Raw genomic sequence first — 26,636 nt, forward strand, 5'->3', positions numbered from 1 at the left:
CGTCAGTCATCAAAAGCAAATTAAAACCACAAATTACTATTTTATACATATTGGAATGGGTAAAATAATAAAGAATGATAATTTAAAGGGTTGATCAGGATGTGGAACAACCAAGTGTCATACATCACTCATGACAGTATAAAATGGTACAATTACTTTGGAAAACCATTTGGCAGGTTCTATTAAACATACACTTACCTTATAACCCAGAAATTTTAGTTTAATATTCATAGCATATTTATAATAGCAAAAAAAAAAAAAAAAAAAAAAGAAAGCAACTCAAGTGTCCCAAAATAGTTAAACTTTGATGTATTCATGCAATGGAATATCAGCAATAAAAAAGAATTAACAGCTGATGCAGACAAATACAAAGGAACCTCAAAAACATGTTGAGCCAACCCGCAGCAACTTCTTATTCAACATGTCTCTGGAGACAAGGGAAACAAAAGCAAAAATGAACTATTGGGACCTCATCAATATAAAAAGCTTCTTTCTGCACAGCGAAGGAAAGAATCAGCAAAACTAAAAGGCAACCAACAGAACAGGAGAAGATATTTGCAAATGACATATCAGATAAAGAATTAGTATCCAAAATCTATAGAAAACTTATCAAACTCAACACCCAAAAAACAAATAATCCAGTGAAGAAATGGGCAAAAGACATGAATAGACACTTCTCCAAAGGAGACATCCAGATGGCCAACTGACACGTGAAAAAATGGTTAACATCACTCATCATCAGGGAAATACAAATCAAAACCACAGTGAGATACCACCTCACCCCTGTCAGAATGGCTAACATTAACAACTCAGGCAACAACAGATGTTGGCGAGGATGTGGAGAAAGAGGATCTCTTTTGCACTGCTAGTGGGAATGCAAACTGGTGCAGCCACTCTGGAAAACAGTATGGAGGTTCCTCAAAAAGTTAAAAATAGAACTACCCTACAATCCAGCAATTACATTACTAGGTATTTATCCAAGAGATACAGGTATGCTGTTTTGAAGGGACACATGAACCCCAATGCTTATAGCAGCACTATCAACAATAGCCAAAGTATGGAAAGAGTCCAAATGTCCATAGACAGATGCATGGATAAAAATGCATGTGGTGTACAGATGCATGTGGTATATATATATATATATATATATATATATATATATATATATATATATATAAAATAAAATGGAGTATTACTTGACAATCAAAAAGAATGAAATCTTGCCATTTGCAACTACGTGTATGGAACTACAGGGTATTATGCTAAGTGAAATTAGTCAGAGAAAGACAAATATCACATGACTTCATATGAGGACTCTAAGATACAAAACATGAACAGAAGGGAAGCAAAAATAATAAAAACGGGGGGGGGGCTAGGACAAAACCTAAAAGACTCTTAAATATAGAGAACAAACAGCTGGAGGGGTCGTGGGAGAGGGGATGGACTAAATGAGTAAGGGGCATTAAGGAATCTACTCCTGAAATCATTGTTGCACTATATGCTAACTTGGATATAAGTTAATAAAATTATTAACAAAAAAAACATGTTAAGTCAAGGAAGTTGGACACATAGAATATGTATCATTCCACTTATATGAACTTTTAGAACAGTAAGTTTGATACAAGGTAATCCAAATCAAACAGTGGTTTTCTCAGTGGGTGAGCCCTAAAGATATTACCTGGAAAGAACACAAGGGAAATTTCTGGGATTATAAAAATGCTCTGTATTTGATTAAGGTGGTAGTTATACTGATGCACACATTTGTCAGAGACCATCTAACTATATACTTAACATATGCATTTTATTTTAGGTAAATTATATCTCATTAAAGAATAATTTGGGAAAAATAAATCCAATTGTAACCAATGGTCCCAAATACAGTGTAGCTGGTTTCCTTGATTCCCCCCTAATTTGAATTAAATATCCTGGGGACTAGAATTTATTGGCCATTCTGTGGTCTCTAGTTGTCTGGCAACCTGGGATGTTTATGGGTAAGTTAAAACTACTAATTTTGTGTGTGCTGAGCCCTTGAGTGAAGGAAGAACTATTATGTTAACTTGGAAGTCACTGAGAGTATATTGCATGGGATAGGGTGGTAGTGGTGGGTTTGCAGATGTCTCCTATTCAATCTGTCACCAGGGATTTATTTTCCTGAATCATCATTACATTTCCAATTCCTAGAATGGTGCTTAGCATATTGCATATTCTCAGAAAAGTCAGTGATGTTAAGAAAATAAAGATCTTATTAGATTTTTGGTCTCAGGGTGTAGATTTGTAGGAACTCACCTGGTAAAGAGTAAAAACCACAGAATTTAGAATTAAAGAGATTTAACCCTGGCTCTGATATTTGATTTCTTGGACAAGTTATTACCTTCCTAATCTTCTGACTCTATAAAGGGGGGGGGGTAGTTATGTGCTCATCAGATGGTTATGGGACTGTAATAAGACAACGTACATCCTCCTGAGGCACTGAAGAGTGTTAAACTAATCCACTGCTGTAACTAGATGAAGTTCTGATGACCTAGGTCTTCTTGAGCCTGCTAGTGGCCTTCTCCTTAGTAAGCTCTTTCCTAGCTTACTAAAATGCTTTACCCTGGAGCCAAATACCTATTAAATACCTATCAATCTGCCCGTAGAGTCTGAGCACAGATGTCAGAACCAGAGACTGAGGACTCTGGATCCTAATGGACCTTCTAAATCACAGCCATCACTTTCATTTTTAAAAACCTGCTCGGGAGGTCAAATTGGAATGTTTTCTCTATTTCATCTCTAAAGAAGGGGTTTGGTCTTTTCCCTGGACCTTTGAGGCTTGGTGGCAGCTCCACATGGCCACCCCACGGACTAGAAGAAAAGACTAAGGATATCAGACTTGAGTCATCTAGTATGAGACTTTGTTCCCACACCTCACACTCAGGTGTGGTTGAAGGCTTCTGAGAAAGCAGCCTTTCCTATTTGGACAGAAGTGGAATGAGATGAGGTCGGTCCTAAGACCTCTTTTCCCCTGAACAAGTTAGATGTCCTTACTCAGTACCCATTGTCCCTGTGCTTATCCTAATATTCATTTAATTTGGCTTAACTTATTTGGTTTTGCTGTTGTCTCCTATATGTAGGTCTCCTCCAACAGTGAAAAGTCTCCATGAGCACTTTTGACCATATCATGTCCATACCTAGATTTTAACATAGTGCATACTCAGTAAAAAAGATGAAAATTCTCACCTTCCAGAGAACCTTCCTAGATTGACATTATACCTTGTTGCTTATTCTTCTGTACAGCAGGCACAGTTTTCCCAAAGCCCATTGCTGAGTGCTAGGTCTCCATTTCTGTTTCTCTAATTCTGTGTTTCTCCTGTCAAACTAAGAGTTCACTGAGGGAGGCATGCATGTATCCATATCAGAGTAGGAGCACCTGACTGTGGATGAAGGTTATTTCTTCTTGTCAGACTGTGAGTCTTATCTTTTTTATTTTATCAAGGTCTCCTAGAAGGGAGGAGTCCTGTCAGAACAGCAGTGTGGAATTCCCTGGGAGGTGATCATCAGCTTGGTGACCATGTTTCCCAAATAAACATGGGATCCCTAGGCTTTGTAATCATATCTACATCACAAATGGGAAATACCTAATGGTTCCTCATCCTTCAGACTTGTGCTACTTATCTCCTTATCAAAGTAAGGATACTATTGAGTGTGGGCTTCTCTCTTCCACCATGCTGGGAACCACTGGTCTCTTAAACATTACCATTGGCTCACAAACTGGCCCTCATACACAGAGAACAAGAGGAGACCAATGCAAGAGGCAGGCCACTCCAGATGTGTAGGTGGCAGGTTTAAAAAGCAAGGGAACTTACTTATGAGATTTGTGTTAGTGACCCCAAGTACCCACCTGTCAAATCTTAAAAGTTTATAGAGAGGCCTTAACTGGGTTCAGTCATGTATACTGGCCAGATGGGCTCAACAATACCTTACTCTCTCAAGGCTGTGTTCATGGAACAGCTCTCACCGTGGGAATAGCAGGTAGAATGTATATTCCAGGGGCAGGCGAAGGTGTGAGGAACCTCCAATTGCCCCAGTCTGGCTCACAGTTTAACTGGTGGCCACATATTCCCAATGGCCCACTCCAACAATTGCCCAAACCTAAAGGAAGAAGACAAGGTTCTAGGGTGGGGTTGGAGATTTAAGACTGAACAATGCCCCGCTTCAGCAGTCGGAGGGCCCCATCCCGGATCTGCTTGGTCTTCATGCCATAGATGATGGGGTTGAGCATGGGTGGTACAACAAGGTAGAGGTCAGCCAAGAGGATATGGATGTGCCGGGGCACATGCTGGCCAAAGCGCTGAGTGTAGAATGAGAAGAGCCCTGGTGTATAGAAGAGAAGGATGACACCCAGGTGGGAGCCACAAGTGCCAAAGGTCTTAGCTCTTGCCTCTTTGGAGGAGAGGCCTAACACAGCCCGGAGGATTAGTGTATAGGAGGCAGTGATGCAGATGGAATCTGTGCCCACAACTAGCGTGGCAGCAGTAATGCCATAGATGTTGTTTGGCCGTGTACCCCCACAAGCCAGCTTTACCACAGCCATGTGCTCACAGTAGGAGTGGGCCACCACTCGGCTACAGTAGCTCAGCCTTGCCAATAAGCATGTGAGTGGGGTCATGAGGCCCAAGCCACGAAACACAGCAGCAGCTGCCAGCTTGCCCACAGCCTCTGGGGGCAACAATGACCCATAGTGCAGTGGCCGGCAGATGGCCAAGTAGCGGTCAAAGGCCATTGCTAACAGGATACCAGATTCAACAGCTGAAAAGCCATGGATAAAGAACATCTGAGTAGCACAGGCCCCAAAGTCAATCTCAGTAGCATTTGTCCAAAAAAGTGCAAGGAGTTTGGGCACAGTAGAAGTGCAGAGCACCAGGTCAATGATGGACAGCATGCATAGGAACAGGTACATGGGCTGGTGCAGTGCAGGCTCTGATCGCACCACCAGCAGCACTGCCATGTTGCCAAGCACTGCCAGGGCATACATGGAGCAGAAGGGAAATGCAATCCAAAAGTGGGATGCCTCCAGGCCAGGAATTCCCATGAGCAGAAAAGAGTTTGGGTTCTGATGGCTGTGGTTTGTGAAATGCATGGTCAGGTCCAGGTAGGGTAGGTAGAGAAGACCTTACTGCCCTGCTCTGAACCCTAGGAAGCTCTGACAGATGAAGCCATTGGGATTCATTCTTATTCTGTGGCTGAAACTGAAAGGATAGCAGAAAAAATTTGAGTTAGATCTCATAAAAAACATCCAGGATAAGAAGGTTGTATAGCATTGGGAAGTGATGCATGGCAGGAGGTGAATTTATCATTACCAGGGGTCAGAGGAGCCTTTCCACTTAAGTCTGATTCAACAATGTCTAGGCTAGGCTGTAGGGTGAGTGACATGGTTGTAGAACTCACTCTTGTTACTTATCCTCACCATGGAGAATCTTCTATGCCTGTGAACCCAATTCTGCCTTGTACTCTTATTTTCTTCTGATCTGCCTATGTGACAATAAAATAATATAAAAATCAAAGGTCAGGCACATTTGATTTGTGGTTACTTTTCAAGATGGGAAGATCAAGACTGAGAGATAAGAGAAAGCAGAGTTGTGGGGGGGGGGTGTTGTTGGATGGGTTTTTCAAGCCACTGAGCCCATGGTTATTCACAGATGAGGCTCAGAACAACAAACACATGGTGAAAGGCTGAGTCTCACGTAGTCTGCTAAAGCCGTAACATTGCCTGGCTTATGTTAGTAGTAGAATCCTGTGCTTGTCATAGGTTTCTGTGTGAAACAGGTGAGATCATGCAGAATTGGTCAGTGGTAGATGTCAAGTTAATTTGGCCATAATAGGTGATCTGATAAAGTTACTGAGGAATGAAAACACAGTCTTATAAAAAATCAAAAGGTACATGAAGAGGGTATGAGAAGTAAATTTTAATCACTGGGAACACAATTGTTAACTGTAAGCAAATATGGAGACCAGCTTGGTCAGATTATGGCATGGAGCTTCTACACATGTCCACTCCATCTCTTTGCCTATTACCTACACTTTCTATATTCCCTGATCTTCCCTTACCTAAAAGTACTTTCTCACTATTCTCTGATCCACTAGCCATCCAGTAATTGAGAGTTTGAGAAAGAATTTGATTAAAAAGTCAGGAAGGGGATAGTAGAGGGAGAGAAGAGGATGAAAAGGAAAGTTGAGAACAAGACACAGGAATAAACACAGGAGATATTCGGGAGGGAACAGTACCTTTCTCACACTGGTTTCTAATATGATGGGATGTGACTGTGTTCTGGCTGTTAGTGGTAACAGAGAGGGTAGAACTGCTTGAGCCCTCTGGAGATAAGTCCATCTATATCCCTAACCTAAGCTGCAGTACTCCTTGCAATCCCTTCCATCAGCTATCCATACCCAGAAAGAAATAGGCAAGAAGGCAAAGGATAAGGTCTTCTCATGTGGTCTGGGGGAAGGAACCCTGGACCAGGATGCCATTTCAGTGCCCAATGTGGCTGTTACTGTGATATGGAGACAAACATCTTGTCCCTTTATGTCTTATCCCTTCTTCCATGCATTTAAAATTTTCCTTCTGTGCTATTTCCCTTCCTGAGTTTCTACCAGAGAGCTTGGGACCAAGAATACTCAGATGGTATTTCAGTTTTGGTGGTAGATGAAGGGTCAGGGACAGAGAGAAATATGGGTGGGGGGTGAGGGGTCCTTGTAAAATGGTATATGTAAAGCTGTTACATTCTGAGCACACCATGTATTTAGTTCAGCATGTGACTCTGTATATGTTGCTGTATAAAATGCATGAACAAGGCTGTACTCAGACATGGTACGTACATTTAGATAAGACATTGTTTTTAGAGTGTCCATACTTCAATGCCCTTTCTTTGGTGTGGAGAAAATTGAGAGCTGAATAATCTAGATATAAATGGGAGAGACTTGCTTTCTTCACTCCCCCCCCCCAACCTTTTCTTCCAGTCTTTTAATAATTGAATTAAGTTTCCTCAGCCTCTGAGCTGCCTCTCAAAGAATGTTTACTCTATCCTTGTAGTTACGCAGCACAATGCCTGCATGCCCCCCTTGCCTCAGCCCCATTTGCACAGATACGGAAAATGAAGTTGGAAAAACATGTGGAGCACAGTATGCCAAGATTCTAAGAGAGATCAAGGTGAAGGCCTTGGGGTCATCACTTCCTGTCCTTCTCACTAATATTTGAGTTAGAGCTCATGAAAAATGTCCAGGAACAAAGCTGTCTCATGAAGAAAGGAACACACTGTTCATCACTGAAAGTGCTTATGAGCATCTGGAAGCCACCTGCCCAGGATTCAACTTTTGTTAGTGGAAGAGTAAGAGCAGCCCTTTTCAAATCTCAGCTCTGCTAACTCACCAGCTATGTGATCACAGCCAAGTCACCTAACCTCTTGTCAACCTGCTTCAGATTCTGTGACCTGGAGAGTTCATTCCTACTTCAGAGGCTACTGTGAGGAATCCTTATGGGAGACATTCATCTGAAGAGCACTACATGGCATATAGCAATGGTAAAGAAGTGTGATTCATTTGTAAGTCCTTTTTATATGAAGTGGAGACTACCTCAGTGAGAAAATTATCTTAGTGTTCTCCAGGTCTTTGGCCTGTTTGTAGTGTGCTTACTGTAGGGTGACATACAGAGATAGACTTACCAGGCTTGGGACAGGGAGTGGTAGTAAAGTCTCAGGTCCTGCAGGGATTAGAGAGTGTGGAGCAAAAAGGCTGGAATATTTATCCTGTTATTAAGGGCCTAACTGAGATTAAAAATTCCCTGGGGATAAAGGCACTAAAAACACCTCTGGGATGCTGGAAAGAGGCAGAAAATTGAAGCTAGATGTTTGGGTCTTTCCTTACCCTACCCAACCAAAAGAGTAGGATAATGGAGAAAATTTACACTGAGAGTTCAGAGTAGATAGGAAGGGAGTAGGCATACAGACCCCTGCACACAAATAATCCTAAAGGCTTTCTGGCACAGGAATTCTGTTTAGAAAATTTGCTGATTTTGCTTTTTCTTTTGGCCCCTTCCACATGTCCCAAATATTTGCTTCTCCATGCTTTTTAGCTTCTCTGAATGTTAGTTTTTCATCTGTAAAAGGGGTAGGCAATGAATGAGATGGTATATGGAAGGCATTTATCATTTTGCCTGGTCTATGCCAAGCACCTGGTAAAAATTTTAATTTTATTATTTTATCTAATTCAATGATCATTGACCGACCATCTACCATATGCAAAGAACTATGCTAGATGTTAGAGCAGAGAGTTGAAGGATCACACCCTTGTTCATAGTCCAGTTTGGGATCAGCAGACATAAAAGATTATAGTTCAACAAGAGATATATAGATATAAAAAAGACACAAGTTCATTTAGCAGAAAGGGGTTTAGTGCTGTACAACTTAGTCAAAGATTCAGAAATAGAAAGTGGGCTTGGAGGTGCACATGAAGGAGAGAAAAAAAGCATGTGTAAAAATATGGCAGACAAGAGATAATGGGCATTTTCTGGCAGTCAGTGCAGCCTAGTTCAAAGTTTAGTTAAAAAAATTTTTAGGGATGCCTAGGTGGCTTAGTTGGTAAAATGGCCAATTCTTGATTTTAGCTCAGGTCATGATCTCACTATCATGCCTTATGTTGGGCTCTGCACTGACAGCATGGACCCTGCTTGGAATCCTCTTTCCCCCTCTCTCTACCCCTCTCCCCTGCTCACATGTGCTCACTCTCAAAATGAGTAAACTTAAAAAAAGTACATTTGATTATAGTTGACACATGATGTTACATTAGTTTCAGGTGTACAGTGATCCAACTCTATATATTATGCTATGCTCACCACAAGTGTAGCTATCATCTGTCACCATGCAACACTATTACAATATCATTGACTATATATCCTATGCTCTACTTTATTCCTGTGTCTTACTCATTTTATAATGGGAAGCCTGAATCTCCCTCTCCCCTGCACCCCTTTTGCCCATCCCAACAGAGCAGAGAGCCTAGAAATAAACTCATGTTTATATGGTCAATTAATCCATAAAGAAGACTATATGGAATGGGGAAAAGACAGTCTCTTCAATAAATGGTGTTGGACAAACTTGACAGCTACATGCAAAAGAATGAAATTAGATCACTTTCTAACACCAGACCAAAAAAATCAAAATGGACTAAACATTTAAAGTGACACCTGAAACTATAAAAATCCTAGAAGAGAACACAGGCAGAAATTGCTTCTTATTCTTTAAGTCAATAGAAATTCCTACTGGTCATAGATATATTTTTATAGGTGTGTCTCCTAAGCAAGGGAAACAAAAGAAAAATAAAATATTGAGACTACATCAAAATAAAAATCTTTTGTACAGCAAAAGAAATCATCATCAAAACAAAAAGGCAACCTACTGAATAGAAAATAAGTGGTTAGTATTCAAAATATACAAAGAACTTATATGACACACAAAAAATTGAATTAAAAATGGGCAGAAGACCTGAGTAGGCATTTTTTTAAAAGAAATACAGATGGTCAGACACATGGAAAGATGCTCACAATCACTCATCAGAGAAATGCAAATCAGAGATACTCTGAGCCATAGTAAGTGTCCTTTCTCTCCTCTCATCCATACACCATCTTATCAAATGCCGTTTGTGTGATATGGTCACCTTAAATCTTGTTGGTATGACCTTAGTCAAGTAACAGCTCTTAGCCTCTTGTTCCCCATCTGTAAAAATGGGGAGAGCTATCATATTACACGGAAGATGCTTAATACGGTTTATGTGACATGGTAACAACAATCTGTTGAGGATTTGCTATCATTAAATTATTATCTTTCAGTCATCTTCCTACTCAATAGGCTTTGTGAAGGCAGAGACCAGGGTGAATTAAGCTCTTTGATAGTACCTAAAAGAAGATCATAATGGCGTTAGGTATAGGGAGAAGGTTGTTGAATGAGCAGATAGTATTCTAGTTAAATGTAGGCTAGGCAGACAGACATGAAGCTTGATCTCAGGCAATAAGGCAACAAACCTATTGAGGACTCAATATTTATCTACAGGGTCTTAGAGATACAAAAAATTGAAAAGATGCCTGCAAATGCAAATCAAAACTATAAAAGGTATCACCTCAAGCCTGTCAGAATGGCTAAAAATCAACACACAAGAAACAACAGGTGTTGGTGAGGATGTGGAGAAAAAAGAACTCTCTTGTTCCATTGGAAGGAATGCAAACTAATGCAGCCACAGTGGGAAACAGTTTGGAGGTTTCTCAAAAAGTTAAAGATAGAACTACCTTATGATCCAGCAATTGCACTACTGGGTATTTACCTAAAGAGTAGAAGAACACTAATTCAAGGGGGTACACGCACTCTATTTATAGCATCATTACAATATATATGGAAGCAGCCCAAGTGTCTGATTGATGGATAAAGATGCGAGATTATATGTATATGTGGCAAGATTTCATTTTTATGGATGAACAACATTTTAGTGTGGAGATTTTATATATATATTATATTATATATATGTTATATGCTGTTTGTGTGATAGGGTCACTTTAAATCTTGTTGGTGTGACTTTAGTCAAGTTACAGCTCTTGGCCTCTTGTTCCCCATCTGTAAAAATGGGGATATATATATCATCTCACACACACACACACACACACACACACACACACACAAATGTTATTCAGCCATAAAATATGAATTCTTGCCATTTGCAACAATATGGGAGGAGCTAGAGAGTATAATGCTAAGCAAAATAAGTCAGAGAAAGACAAATACCATATTATTTCACTCATATGTGGTATTCAAGAAACAAAATGAGCAAAGGGAAAAAAATGAGAAAGACAAACTAAGAAACAGACTCTTAACTACAGAGAACTGATGGTTACCAGAGGGGAGGTGGGTGGAATGACGGGTGAAGTAGATGATGGAGTTTAAGGAGTACATTTATTATGATGACCACTGGGTGATGCATAGAATTGTTGAATAATTATATTGTACACCTGAAATATAATACTGTATATTAACTGGAATTAAAGTAAAAACTTTTTTAAAAGGGGTAAAAAATAAAATAACTGGAAAAAAGAAAGTGATAAACCTGGGAAAATTTATGGTGATAGAACATAGGATGGTTAGGAGGGTTATATGAAGTAAATATGTGAAATCCTTAAATATTTTCTTGTAAATACAAGTGTTTACTCCAAAAAAAATGTGAAAAGAAGGTGGTTCCCAGGAAGCAAGCTATCTTATTTTTGAATTCTATACCGAAGAAGAGAAACAACAGGTGTTTACCACAGTGTTTATATAAAATTTGATTTGAGAGCTTCTAGTATTTTAAGAAGTATGATAATACTGATCTAAGATAATTCAATTACATGACTTGTCCTTTAATCCTATTTTAAGTTTTAATTATATGAATGATTTACAAATACATTCCTTTATAGGAAACAAAGAGAGAGACAGAGACAGAGAGAGAGAGAGACAGAGACAGAGAGACAGAGAGACAGAGAGACAGAGAGACAGAGAGACAGAGAGACAGAAAAGATTCCTGTTTTAAGGAACTTTAAATGCAGATGGTGAAGATGGTGAAGGGAAGAGCTAGTGGGAGATGGCATGGCCCAGGTGATAGAAAGGAAGGTGCAGACTTTGTTCTCTGAGCATAGATTCCCTGGGTAGCTCACAGGATATTCATACTTCAAGAATTCAGTTTCAGGGATTCTAAGGTTTGGCCATTCCCCCATTTAGTTCTTCCAGAGACACATCTGAATTTAATAGAGGGAATAAGTGGCAATAGCAGATAAATGAGAGGACTCTTAAATTTTCTGCCAGCACCACAGTGCTCAGAGCCAAGCCAAGGATCTCCATTTTTTTTTTTTTTTTTTTTTTTTTTTACTTTTTGAAACTTTTTATTTTGAGGTAACTTTATGTTCATGTGTAGTCATAGGAAATAATACAGAGAGATCCATATATTCTTTCCCCAGTTTCCCCCAATGGTAACATCTTGCATAACTGTAATATAATATCATAACCAGAAAATTGACATTGATCATTAGCCGTATTTAGATTCATCAGTCTTAAAAGGATTCATTTGTTTGTATGTGTATGTGTTTATATTTAGTTTTATTCACTTATTACATGTGTAGATTTGTGTGACCACCATCACACTCAAGATACAGGATAATTTCATCATAAGAATCCCTAGTGCTAGCTATTAAATTTTAATGGAGAATGTACTCAAAAGATTTATTCACCAATTTGAGTAACTTCTCTGAGGCTATGTTGTATTTAATATAGTTTTGAAAGACACTAAATTACTAAAGAGACAGAAGAAGTTAACCACATTAATTCCAAGGAGTTCTCTGGGAATACAAACACTGAACTACCATTACTGCTTTAGAAAGGAGAAATTGGGGCACCTGAGTGGGCTCAGTCCATTGAGCCTCTGACTCTTGATTCATGCCCAGGTCATGATCCCAGGGTTGTGGAATGGAGCCCTGCGTCAGGCTCTGTGGTACTGCGTGGAGCCTGCTTGAGACTCTTTTTTTTTTTTCTCCTCTCTCATTCTCTCCCTCCTCCTCCCCACTCGCTCCCTTTCTCTCTTAAAAAAACAAAACAAAACAAAACAAACCCAAAGAAACAAAACAAACAAACAAACAAACAAAAACAAGGAGAAATTGCTGAGTGAAAAAAGATCTTAATGGTATCTGGAGCAAAAATAAGGCAGGGCTTTAAGGACACAGGTTATTAGGTCTTTTGCACAGGTTTAACAAAAGTTAAAAATCACAGCCTGATTCTTTTGTTTAAAAAAGAAAAGCAAAGTCAACAAGAAAGAAAAATCATTACTGGTCTGCACTCTGTGAACAGAGCTTTCTCCCCCTGGGAAAACAAAAAATTATTTGCTCCCGTATGAAATTTAGGACCACTTACCAAAATGGCTAGCTTGGCAGAGGCTGCTGCTTAGCTTAGAGCTCAATTGTACAATTCACTTGAAGCTCAGTGTGAACTTTCCTCATAGACAATAGACATTTGTGTTCACACATTTGAAAATGAACTTACACAAACATGTGCAATTTATAGTTTCTTAAAAGCATAAAACACTGACACTTTTAAACTAATGGGTTTGGGGCTACACTCAAAATAAAGCTTTGTGTTCCTTGTTGCTACCCTTTATCTCTAGGGTAATGAAGACCGTCTATTAAGTGAAATTGTTAATAGCAGAAAATTGTGAGAGGTCAATCATAAAAGCTGCATGCGGGATATTTTTCCTTCTTTTATCCTTTTGGAATTAAAGATATTCCTCTTGTTTGGAGGAGAATGATGGTTTAGTTATAATTAAAATTCTGTTCTTTTTACTATTTGGTGGAAAAGACTGACATACTACTAATTAAGCTACTTTTAGACTTATCTCCTTATTGAAGGGATCTCCATTATCTTGATGGAGCTCATGGATACGCATGGTTCTTCATTGTTAACTTGGGATACGATTGGGTGGATCTTTATTCAACTAATGAGATTTATTCTACAGAATATTATAAAGCTTCTATTATGTGTCAACATTTCTCTAAGTACTAGGAATGTAGTGGTGAATGAAGAAGACAAAGTCCTTGTTCTGATAGAACTTCTAAGCTAGTAAGGGAGACTTTCATTAAAATGGTCAACATGTAACAAATAGGTATTGAAAAGTGCTAATTAAAATAAAACAGGAAGATAGAAAGTGACAAGGAGCATAGTTTTAGAGTAGCCATGGTAGAACTTTCTGAAGTGACATTTGAGTAGGGATCTTGAGGACATCAGTGAGCAAGGCATGCAGCTGTATGAAGGACAGTGCTCCAGGAAGAACAGCAGATGGACACACTTTGAGGTCTGAAATGTGGTGAATTTGAGGGATAACACCAGGCCACTTGGTTGAGTGGAGTGACTAAGAAGAAAGAAGATGCATTTGAGAGGTAGCCAAGGTCCAGGTAATAAAAGGTCTTGTAAGCCATGGTGAAAACTGGAATTTGTTTGAAGTGTGGTAGAAATCTATTTGAAGATTTAGAACAGGATTCTGTTATGCTGTGACTTACGTTTTTAAAGGTCTGCACTGGGGTGGCTATGTGACTCAGTCAGTTGAACATCTGACTCTTGATTTCGGCTCAGTTCATGATCCCAGGGTCGTGGGATCGAGCCCTGTGTTGGGCTCCACGCTGAGCATGGAGCCTGCTTAAGATTCTTTGTCTCCCTCCCTCTGCTCCTCTCCCCAACTCGTGCTCTCTAAAATAAAAAAAATAAAAATAAAAGGTCTATATTGGATTCTACATAAGGGAAATAAGGATGAAAGAGGAAAACTAGTTCAAAAATTATTGTTATAGCCATAGAATGAAATGATGGTGATTTAACCAGAGTAGAAGCAGCAGAGTCAACGAAATGTGATTACACTTGGGATATGCTTTGAAGATGCAGCAAATAGAATTTGTTGATGGATTCACTGAATGCAGGGTCATGAGGATATGATGGACTTCAGGTTGGAGACTTCTAGCCTTCCAATTGGATGGATGGATGGATGGATGGATGGATGGAAGGGCTTCAGTACAATGGGAAACACTGAGATTAAAGTAGGTTTAAAGAGTAGAGGTAGAAAGGAATCAGAATTCTGTTTTTTTTTTTTAATTTTTTTTAATTAAAAAAAAATTTTTTAACGTTTATTTATTTTTGGGACAGAGAGAGACAGAGCATGAACGGGGGAGGAGCAGAGAGAGAGGGAGACACAGAATCGGAAACAGGCTCCAGGCTCTGAGCCATCAGCCCACAGCCCGACGCGGGGCTCGAACTCACGGACCGCGAGATCGTGACCTGGCTGAAGTCGGACGCTTAACCGACTGCGCCACCCAGGCGCCCCCAGAATTCTGTTTTAAATATGTAAGCTTGGAAATATATGTTAGACCTTCAAGAATAGCTGTCAGGTAATCAAGTTATATTTACCAAATTTGAAGTCCAGGGGAACTATCTGAATTAGAGATGTACATTTGGGAGGCATGAAAGAACAGAGGCATGAGAAATGATAAAAATCACCTAAAGAATGAGTAGAGAGAAGAGACCTCAACATCAGAAGCTGGGAAAAGAGGAACTAGACAGTAAAAGATACTCAGAAAGTGACACAATGAAGTAGGGAGAAAACCTTCAGAGTGTTTAGGAAATCAGGAAGTAGAGAGTGCACATCTCTGCCAAATGCTACCAGAGTGTTGAATAAAACATCAAGACTCCAAACCAAATAAACAGATAACGTTGACCTAGTTATAACTGAACCCCACCTTTCTAAATCACAATCCAAAGCACACAGCAGGCATCTATTTGCATATTCTGAGGACGCTTTATTTCTCAGCAGGCACTGCAGGGAAGGAAGGCACTGCAGGGAAGAGGGTGGAGAGAGGCACAATAATTGTCAAAACCAGACTACAATCTGCCTCAAGGGAGGCACTGAATGCCAGAGAATGGTGAGGGAGTAGGATCTGTAGGAAGCCAGGGGCAGGAATCCCAGAAGACTGGGAACTGGGACAGAGGTCTCTAAAGTCACCTCCAGAGAAGACACCAGGCCCATCATGGGTCGTTTTCAGGATGTTCCTCAGGGATCAGACCTGCTCTTTCTTTTTCTTTTGGGACAAGAGTAGCTTATTATGAGAATATAGCCAGACCTCTCCTTTCCAACGGTCTTTTCCAGCCTTCTCTCACAAGGAAAACTGCATCAGTTTTTTTTAAAATATGAAATTTATTGTCAAATTGGCATCAGCTTTTCCTGAAGCCTACAGAAAATGAATTGAGCCTCATGCTGAGGGGTGAGAGCACATAGGGCCCATGGTGGTAGGAAAGACCAAGCATATAAGGGAGGTGGCACAAGTGGGATGAGGGGCAAGCAGACCAGGGAGGCAAGCTTCTGCTGAGTCAGCTGGCTACTAGAGGGCTGGAACAGAGTACCTGGGGTCATAGGTCAAGGAAAGAGGCCATGTGAGCTGGGCTAGCAGAGAAAACTAGAATAACCAGGATAATAGCAGAAATCAGACTGAAAATAGTAATGACTAGAGGGAATACCCAAAGGCTGAGTAGAGAACCTCTAGAAGGAGTTGTTTAATGTTTGAAGGGAATAGGCTAGGTGTGTGTGTGTGTGTGTGTGTGTGTGTGTGTGTGTAGGTGGGGAGCCATGGAGTTCATAGGGCAGAGCTCATTTCTCAATGCCTCTCATGCTCAAACAGACAGTTTATCCTTATCTCAGGAATTGTCTGACCTCCTGATTCTTGTCTTCTAGCCTTCTCATCCAATGTTTGTCTATCTAACAGAGGGCCTGCTTTCTATTCTCATCAAGACTTTATCTTCTATAAGCTTCAGATCCTCTTTTGCCAGCATTAGAAGAAATCTTTTTCTGCCTTCCAGGCCTGTGCTCCTGTATTGTGTATTACTGACCACCTCAAGAAAGCCTTAACTAACCAACCCAGACCAGGTTAGTTAATCTCTCATTAGTGCTACCTTCTTTCCTCCTACTTCATATTCTGGCCTCAACACAGTCCTGGCTGCTGTAATAGTCCTGGGACAAAAGGAAAAATCTGAAATAAGGATATCGAAGGGACAGGCCAGTTATACTTATTAAAGGTTTTAGCAATGGGGTGCCTGGGTGGTTCAATCAGTTAGGCATCTGACTCTTGGTTTCTTCTCAGGTCATGATCTTGAGGTTTGTGAGATTGAGCTCTGCATTGGGCTCTGTGCTGACAGTGTGGAGCCTGCCTGGGATTCTCTTTCCCCCTCTCCCCATCTCATGCACACTTTTTCTCAAAATGAATAAACATTAAAAAAAAAAAAAAAGAAAGAAAGGTTTTAGCAACAACTAGCTATATCTTTGCAGCATGGTCCTGTAAATGGAATCTTGGCACAGGAGTCAGAAGTTATGAAATTTAGTCCTAGCTCTGCTACTGACTTCCTCCGTGATCACCTGGGGACTCAGATTCTCAATTCTACCACTTGAAAGTCCTCTCAGGTTAAAGGTGTAGTCTACCAAATAGTTTATAGCACTGACTGAATACTCTACGTATGGAGCCACACACACTTTTGGGGGAGACAAAGAAATAAGTGAAACAGGCTTCCTTTTGTTATTTGCTGATGTCTTGACTCTGAAAACAGGAAGCATAGGACAATGACATGTACAGACTGGACCAGACACTCATGCCACGCAGGTTAAGGGTGCTGGGGCAGGAGGAGACTGGATAAGCAGAGTAGGATTGTGAACAGAATTAGAGGTATATTTCAGTTAAACCTGGAAAGAGGGAAGGTTGATGGATTATTAGGCATTTTAAACAGAATAGTCTATCTGTGAGGTTGAGGTGTGTGGGAAAATAAACTGGAAGACCAGAGACAGGTGGCAAGAACACACAGGAAGAGAGACAGGGGCGCTCAGGGAAGGGAGAAACCTATTTGAAATTGGAGAAGTACATTAACTTAGGGCACAGGTGACAGCATGCATAGGAGGGTATTCTTTCAACTATTCAAGAAATATTTAGCAAGTCCCTCTATAGGTTCCATAAAGACAGTGGCAGTAAATCTAAAAAAGCACAGCCCTGTTTTGTCATGGAGCTTCCACACTGCCCATTCCAATGCTATCTTAGAGAAAATGCAGATACACATTAGATTTGGAGAAGTTTCTAATAAGAGGACTTTTTGATGATCTAGTTAACCAAAATTGATGGAAGATTTCATAGAATTTCCATCTGTAGACGTGCTTAAAATCAGGGGCTACTTAGTAAGCTTCAATTTGGATTAGATGGTAGTATATTATCCACCAAAGGAGTGGAGAAAGTTTCTTTAGGGAGTCATTCATATACTTATTTAAAAAGCACTTATTTAGGGGTATCTGGGTGGCTCAGACTGAGGGGCATCTGGGTGGCTCAGTTGATTAAGAACCTGACTCTTGGTTTTGGCTCATGTCATGGTCTCATGGTTCAGGGGATTTAGACCTACATCAGACTCCACACTGAAAGTGTAGAGTCTGCTTGGGATTCTCTCTCCCCCCCCCTCCCCTGCTTGTGTGTGCATGTGCTCTCTCTCAAAATAAGTAAACTTTTTAAAAGCAAAGCACTTATTGAGCATCAATATTCAATAGAGTGTGAATATAGAAATAAATCAGAGCTCTTGTATTAAAAGTACTCAGTCTGGTGAGTGGATAGTGCATGTGTACTGGCAACACAGATTGTGCTCTCCTTGTGTTATTTAATTCAGTGCATTAATGAGCCCTCATTGAAAACACTGAGAAAATCTGCCTGGAGGAATCTGAGAAGACTTCACTAAGAAGGTGGCAGGATCTTGGCCAGGCATAAAAAGGGGCAGAGGAAACATTCCAGATACATTGTATGAGCCACAAGCATAACTTTCAGGAAGTGACAGATAACCCACTGTAGCTGAGTCTAGGATAAATGTTTAGGGGAATGGTAAGAAGAGAGGCTAATAATTTAGGCAGAACATGTTTGTAAGTGTATTAAGTAGGTTGTAAGTCTTTTTTTGTTTTTTTGTTTTTGTAGCAATGAGGTCTCATAAGTGGTTTTCAGTAGGGATAGAACATGTGGTCTGTTGCGTTGTAGTGGTAGATTGAGTAGGGGTGCAAAACTAAAGAGGAGGTTTTTTATTCAAATATAATTAACAGTGTTATATTAGTTTCAGGTGTTACAATATAATGTTTCAACAATTCTGTGTATTACTCAGTGCTCATCGTGATAAGTGTATTCTTTAATCCCCACCACCTATTTCTCCCATCCTCCCACCCACCTCCCTTCTGGCAACCACCAGTTTGTTCTCTGCATTTAAGAGTCTTTTTTTTTCTTCATTTTATTTCTTAAATTCCACATAGGAGTGAAATCATATGGCATTTGTTTTACTCTGACTTATTTCACTTAGCATTATACTTTCTAGGTCCATCCATGTTGTTGCAAATAGCAAGATCTAATTCTTTAAGGTTGAGAAACATTCCATATTGTGTGTGTATATACATACCACATCTTATCCATTCATCTATGGATGGACACTTGGTTTGTGTCCATGTTGTGGTTATTATAAACAACACTGTAATAAGATAGGGATGAATATTTTTTAATGTTTATTTTTGAGGGAGGGAGGGAGGGAGAGAGAGAGAGAGAGAGAGAGAAAGAGAGAACTTGAGTAGGGGAGGGGCAGAGAGAGAAGGAGACACAGAATCCAAAGCAGGCTCCAGGCTCTGACCTGTCAGCACAGAACCCAATGTGGGGCTCAAGCCCAGGAACTGTGAGATCATGGTCTGAGCTGAAGTCAGACACTTAACTGACTGAGCCACCCAGGTGCCCTGGGGTGTCTATCTTTTTGACCTAGTATCTTCATTTTCTTTGGGTGAATACCCAGTAGTGGAATTACTGGGTCATATGATAATTCTATTTTTAATTTTTTGAGGAACTTCCATACAGTTTTTGACAGTGGCTGTACCAATTTGCATTCCCAGCAATAGTGCACAAGGGTTTATCTCCACATCTTTGCCAACACTTGTTCTTTTTTTATTTTAGCTACCCTGACAGGTATAAAGATCTCATTGTGGTTTTTATTTGCATTTTTCTAGTGATAAGTGAGCATTTTTTCATGTGTTTGTTGGCCATCTGTATGTCCTCTTAGGAAAAATGTTTATTCAGCTCCTCTGTCCATTTTTTAATCCATTTTTTTTGGTGTTGAATAAGTTCTTTATAGATATTAATCCCTTATTGGATATGTTATTTGCAAATATATTCTCCCATTCAGTAGGCTGCCCTTTTGTTTGGTTGATAGTTTCCTTCATTGTACAAAAGCCTTTATTTTGGTATAGTCCCAATAGCTTAATTTTGCTCTTGTATTCCTTGCCAGAGGAGACAAGGTGTCACAAGATGTTTCTATGGCTGATGTCAAACAAATTATTGCTTGTGTTTTCTTCTAGGAATTTTACGTTTTCAGGTCTCATATTTAGGATTTTAAATCCTTTTTGAATTTATTTTTATATATGGTGAAACAAGTAGTCTAGTTTTCCCAATACTGTTTGTTGAAGAGACTTTTATCCCATTGCATATTCTTGACTCCTTTGTCATAAATTAATTGACCATAAATTGTGGGTTTATATTTGGAGTCTCTATTCTGTTCCATTGATCTATGTGTCTATTTTTGTGCCAGTACCATACTGTTTTGATTACTACAGCTTTGTAGCGTATCTTGAAATCTAGGAGAGTGATACCTCCACAGCCTTGTTCTTTTTCAAGACTCCTTTGGCTACTTGGGGTCATTTGTGGTTTCATACACATTTTAGGATTGTTTATTCTAGTTCTGTGTAAAATGATGTGGGTATTTGATAGAGATTTCATTGAATCTGTAGATTGCTTTGGATAGTATGGACATTTTAACAATATTAGTTCTTCCATCCATGAGCATGGTATATCTTCCTTTTTGTGTCATCTTCAATTTATTTAAATGGGAGGTCTTTGTAATGACACAGGCAAGAGATGGAATTTGGGAAGACAAGAAGTATGGAAAGGATAAAAGCAGCATGGGAGACAATTTAGGGGCAGGATCAAGGGGTATCATTGACTGAGAAAGAACACCAGAAGCTTTGGCATCTGGTAGAAGGCTTTATGTCTTGAGCATAATGAAGGTGGAAGGGGATAAAGCTGAATAGTGAGTAGAGACCAGGCTATGCAGGGACTGGTAAGCCAGAGTTAAGCATGTGGATTTCATTCTCAGTGCAATGGTAATTCCATGAAGGTCTTGAGGCAAGGCCTGGTATAGTATAATTTGCATTTTTAAATGGATTCTTTGGCTACAGTATACAAAGTGGAGCCTAGAGGGCCCAAGATTCAGACCACAGAGACCAGTTATGAGCCTTTTGTGGTCTAGATGAAAGATGGTGAATCAAATAAGAACGTTGTCAGGGAAAAGGAAAAGAGTAGGGAGTAAAATACATTTTGCAGATTGGTAAGATTTGCTAATGAACTGGATACTATGGAAGAGGGAAGGGATTAAATCAAGGATTATCCCTGGGTTTCTGACCTTGCTACAGGATGGATGGCCAGAATATGTGCTAAGATGGCAAGGCATGGGAAGGAAATTGTTTGTAGGGAGATAAGATTTTAATTTTGGCTGTATTGTTTAAGATTGTCATGGAACATCTAAATTGGAGAGGTCCAATAGGCAGTAGAATATACTCGTCTGAAACTCAGAGTAGAAGCTATACAATTGGCAATTCCCCGAACATAGATAGTAACAACAACAACAACAACAACAACAACAACAAACTCACAAAAGACAAAAAACAAAAGAAAAAAGCGAGAGGAAAAAGGGAGGACCTAGTAAGGTAGCAAGACAATAAAAGGGAAAATAAAAGCAGAGAGAAAAGGAAAGAGTGAGGGGAAAGAAGCAATAGCTAGGTCAGTATAAGGGAAGGAGTGGAGATGGAAGTTAGCTTGGAAAGGATTGGAAATTAAATGAGGTTGTAAATGGTGTAGAGATCAAATACAGTCAAGTTTTTATTCAAGTTGTGCTGTGAAGGGGAATCGAGTTAAGAGGTTGTTAGATGGAAGAGATAAAGCTGAAGAATACAGGATGGTGTTGATGTTAAGATCAACACTGTAGAAAGGGGGGCAGATTTGTGTGTAAGATAGTAATGACAAATAGCATGTGCAAAATGCTTCACACTTTACAAGGTTTATTCTTATATGATTTCATCTTTCCTCACAATAACATGGTGAGATGATCATGGGAGGTATGGTTATTGTCTCCAGTTACAGGTCAAGAAGCTAAAACTTAAAAAATATCAGATTAATGTTAGTTTCTGCTAGTAGGTAGACTGATGGCACAATCATTACTTGAGCCTAAGTCTTTGGATTCTAAAACTTTTCCCTGTACCATGGTGATGAGTTAGAGTTTTATTTCTTTAACTTGAACACTCCAGATTTCAACTGTCTGTGGAACAACCAGGTAGAGGCAGAAGAATATAGTGATTTGAGTTATTGGATTTGAAGGCAGGAAACGAGTTCTCAAAGTTTAATATTTGACATTTTTCAAACATATGATTGTCAGTAAGTAACTTAACCTTAACTTTCTCAATTAAAAAGAATGCCCATATTTACTGAGCACATCTTTAAATTCTAGATTTAGGCTAATGATTTTTATTTTTATTTTTAAATTAAAATTATTTTTAAGTTTTGAGACATAATTGACATAGAATTGTATTAGTCTGAGGTGTTCAACATAATGATTTGATATATGTTTATATTGCAAAATGTTACCAAAGTCTAGTTAGCATCCATCACTTCACATAGTTATGACAATTTTTTGGTGATGAGAACTTTTAAGATCTACTTCTTTGCCACTTTCAAATGTATGATATAGTGTTGTTAACTGTAGTCATTATGCTATACATAACATCCCCAGAACTTATAATTGGAAGTTTGTACCTTTTGACTACCTTCACCTATTTCTCCCATCCCTAGCAGCTACAAGTCCGTTTTGTTTCATTTTAAGAAATTTAATTCCAATGTAGTTAACACACAGTTATATTAATTTCAGGTGCACAATATAGTGATTCAACAATTCCATATTTATTTTAAAGCACCTTGAGAACAGAGACCATATATTACTCAGTGCTCATCAAAATACTCCCAATCCCCTTCACCTATTTTACCCATCCCCCACCTACCTCCACCCTCCACTAACCCAATGTTCTCCATAGTTAAGAGCATTTCTTTGGTTTGTCTCTTCCCCCCACCCCCCTTTGTTAATTTTTTTTTTCTTCTTAAATTACACATAATGAAATCATACGCTGTTTGTCTTTGACTGGCTTATTTCACAATGTTATACTCTCTAGATAGATCCATGTTGTTGCAAATAGCAAGATTTCATTCTTTTTTATGGCTGATAATATTTCTATGTGTATCACTTTTCTTTATCCATTCATTCATTGTGCTAATGGTTTTACAATATCTCAATTCTAAGGAGAAACTTTTAAGATATAAACTGATAAAGAGAGAAGCACAGATAAAATTGTGGGACACAAATGTTTACGCTTTTTCAAAGAGAACGATAAAAGGGATAAAAATGAGATAGGAAGATAAAGGACACCAGAATGAAAAAGAATGGTATGAAGTTTAGAGGTCAGTCTTGCAAAAAGATAGGGGTGGAGGACCTCTTCCTTTGAATGTCATGGGTGCTAGAAAGCAAAGTGGGTGAAGGTAGAAGCATGTAGAATGGAAGTTAAAGTTAGGTGAAGGAAAACAATAGATCTTCTCATGTTCTCAAATTGGCTAGAAGTAGGGCTTTAGTTGGTGAAATTTCTGAGTGTCAAAGGCCTATTGAGCCCCTATTAGAGAAAAATTTATAGAACTTGGAGGAAAGTAAATTATTAGAAGGGGCTAGGTTTAATTATTTTTCATACAGACAAGCTAGACCTTTACAAAGTGGTCCTTAGTCACACAAAGATAACAAAGTTCTTCCACTCAACTCCTCAATGAGGGTTGCCTTGTGATACTAGTTAAATGGTATTTAATGTTCTGATCATCTTATGATTTTAAAATACCTTGAGAGCAGAGACCATGTATGTTTCATAATGTATATTAGGATTATTTTCTAATTTAAGGTCTAGAATGATATCAAGGGCTAATCCTTCCATGTAAATGATCAGAGCTTGAACTTGAGTGCTAGAGCTCTGCTGACACAGGATACTCTCTGGACAGGTCCTGTGGAAGTAGACAATAGGAACAGAAGAGGATTTCCAATGGTCACATCAGCCTCCAACATCACCTCAACCCATCCGTCAGTCTTCGTGTTGATGGGGATTCCAGGCCTGCAGCACCTACATAATTGGATCTCCATTCCTTTCTGCTCAGCTTATACTCTAGCCTTGCTAGGCAACTGCACCCTCCTCTTCATCATCCAGACTGATGCAGCCCTCCACGAGCCCATGTACCTCTTTCTGGCCATGCTGGCAGTCATTGATCTGGTTCTCTCTTCTACAACACTTCCCAAAATGCTAGCTATTTTTTGGTTCAGAGATCGGGAGATCAACTTCTATGCCTGTCTGGTCCAGATGTTCTTTCTCCACTCCTTCTCTATCATGGAGTCAGCAGTGCTTCTGGCCATGGCCTTTGACCGCTATGTGGCTATCTGCAAGCCACTGCACTACACCACAGTCCTGACTGGGTCCCTTATCACTAGGATTGGCATGGCTGCTGTGACTCGGGCTGTGACACTAATGACTCCACTCCCCTTTCTGCTCAGACGTTTCCACTACTGCCGAGGTCCCCTAATTGCCCACTGCTACTGTGAGCACATGGCCGTGGTAAGGCTTGCCTGTGGGGACACTCGCTTCAATAATATCTATGGCATTGCTGTGGCCATGTTTATAGTGGTGTTGGACCTGCTCTTTGTTATCCTGTCTTATATCTTCATCCTTCGAGCAGTTCTACAGCTTGCCTCTCAGGAGGCCCGTTACAAGGCCTTTGGGACATGTGTGTCTCACATAGGTGCTATCTTAGCTTTCTACACACCTGTGGTCATCTCCTCAGTCATGCACCGTGTGGCTCGCCAGGCTGCCCCTCATGTCCACATACTCTTTGCTAATTTCTATCTGCTCTTCCCACCCATGATTAATCCCATCATCTATGGTGTCAAGACCAAGCAGATTCGCAAGCGAGTCTTAGGACTATTCTTAAGAAAGGATGTATAAATGGAGAGTTAGGGACAGGTGGAAAAAGAGTGGGACAGACTGAATGCTGAACTGGGGGTGGGGGTATGATAGGAAGTGGAGGGATGCCAGTTTAGTTCTTTCCTGGTGTAATGAAAAAACTTAATGATGTCCTGAAACTCAGTCACCAGTCTGATCAGGACTCATGGGGCTGTATTCTTTGGTAGCCTTTGAATTCAAAGGCTGAATGCTGACTTTGCTGCCTTCTCAAAGAGCCCACTCTATTAGGAGGCTTGACAAAGGCTTGACCCACTCTCCTCTTAGTAACATCATCTAAAGACACAAAGATGCTTTCAAGTTCATTTAATAAGACTGTGAGAATCTGAGTTTCTATTCAGAGCCACTGGGATCATGAACTGGGAAAGACCAACATTTCATCTGAGACAAGAGTACCTATACAGTTTGAAAGTTGATGTCCAGTATCTAGCTAAACATTACCAGTTTTGGTGAACTCATAATCTTCCTGGGCTACAGGTTCCAAGTCAGACAGTTTTGCTTGTTAAAATTTATTTCTTCAGTTGAGTCAGCCTATGTATTCTTTGACTTATTTTGACCTCTATATTCTCATGACCAATCTCTGAGTAAAACATGTCCCCTGCCATTTCTTTACACATCATGCAACTCTTTGCACACATATCTAGCTTATGTTTTCACCAAGAATGTGAATTCTTTATTCATTCAATAATCCAGTCACAAAACATTATTGAGTCCTAAATCTGTGCTGGGAATACATATTTCATTAAGGTGGGGGTGCTGCACTTATGTCTATGTCCTAAGACAAAGGAGGAAATGCTAAACATAATAGGTTGTTGTCCCTGACCTGCCCATCACGAGGCTCAGTATCATGAAAGACATAGGTAGGCAAAACAGACAGGAGATGGGGATATTGACCTGTATTCTCTTTCTTTTCTTCTATCCAATGCAAACTTACATGCTAGAAAATTTCCTTAATGTTAATCCTGACAACTAGAATTTGTGTGTGATCATATAGGCCCTCATACACCATCTTCCACAAATGCATTCTTCTTTTTTTATCTTGTGAGTCCCTTGTTTCCTCAGACTACTCTTTAGAAATTATATATCTCTATCTTATTCTGCCTTAATTTCCGTCTCTGGGTCTACACATATATCTAGACATGTTATTTAGCTTTGAAAGAATCTGAGCCTATGTCAGGTGGGGTATGGAAGGATGGAAGTTTCAAAGAGGGGAGACTGTAGCAAGAACCCAGGGTCTTATGCTTGGTTCACATCTCTGCTTTTATAATTCCCTCTGACACCAAAACACACACACACACACACACACACACACACACACACACACACACGGAAATGATATTCTACCTTTAGTTTCTATTTTGTTAAAACCTCTCGTTTCTTCTGAGCATAGTTGGTACAGGTGGAAAGCTTAAAAACTGCAAATACTAACAACACAGTGTATAGTATAACTGGAAAGAAACTATTTCCAAACAGAGGTCTTCTTATCCTTATGATGACTTACATGAGGAATGTCACCAGCCTGTAGATCTTACCCATCCCCAATGAGGAAAGAATGGCTTTGCTTCCATTATAAATCCAATATTACAAAGATCACATAGCCAGGTAATCTAATATCAGAACCACCAGGATTAGTCAGAAACAAGTTATATCTTAAAATGGGTAAAAGAATTACCCCTCTAAAATTCTAGTACTAATGAAAATATTCTTCAACAATGAAGATGAAAGAACAAGTGTTACTAACAAAAACTGATGCAATGTGTCAATATGAGGCCTGCACTAAAAGCAAAACCAGGGGCGCCTGGGTGGCGCAGTCGGTTAAGCGTCCGACTTCAGCCAGGTCACGATCTTGCGGTCCGTGAGTTCGAGCCCCGCGTCAGGCTCTG

The 26,636-nt window shown here is 39.7% G+C and overlaps 2 protein-coding genes across 2 annotated transcripts; one reads left to right on the plus strand and one right to left on the minus strand.

Annotated features, from left to right (window-relative positions):
- Positions 1–4,069: 4,069 nt before the first annotated feature.
- LOC123602417 (putative olfactory receptor 52P1) lies at positions 4,070–5,116 on the minus strand. The gene has a single exon (XM_045486907.1). It carries the CDS (start codon positions 5,114–5,116, stop codon positions 4,169–4,171), a length of 948 nt encoding a protein of 315 aa, XP_045342863.1. The 3' UTR covers positions 4,070–4,168.
- Positions 5,117–23,787: 18,671 nt separating this feature from the next.
- On the plus strand, positions 23,788–24,745 carry LOC123602418 (olfactory receptor 52K1-like). The gene has a single exon (XM_045486909.1). The coding sequence runs from the start codon at positions 23,788–23,790 to the stop codon at positions 24,736–24,738; it is 951 nt and encodes a 316-aa protein (XP_045342865.1). The 3' UTR covers positions 24,739–24,745.
- Positions 24,746–26,636: the final 1,891 nt, after the last annotated feature.

Source organism: Leopardus geoffroyi, chromosome D1, assembly GCF_018350155.1.
Source record: "Leopardus geoffroyi isolate Oge1 chromosome D1, O.geoffroyi_Oge1_pat1.0, whole genome shotgun sequence".
NCBI lineage: Eukaryota > Metazoa > Chordata > Mammalia > Carnivora > Felidae > Leopardus > Leopardus geoffroyi.

Bases quoted from the DNA above. Each gene is read 5' to 3' on its own strand.
- LOC123602417 (XM_045486907.1), bottom strand. From the start codon at position 5,116: ATGCATTTCACAAACCACAGCCATCAGAACCCAAACTCTTTTCTGCTC.
- LOC123602418 (XM_045486909.1), top strand. From the start codon at position 23,788: ATGGTCACATCAGCCTCCAACATCACCTCAACCCATCCGTCAGTCTTC.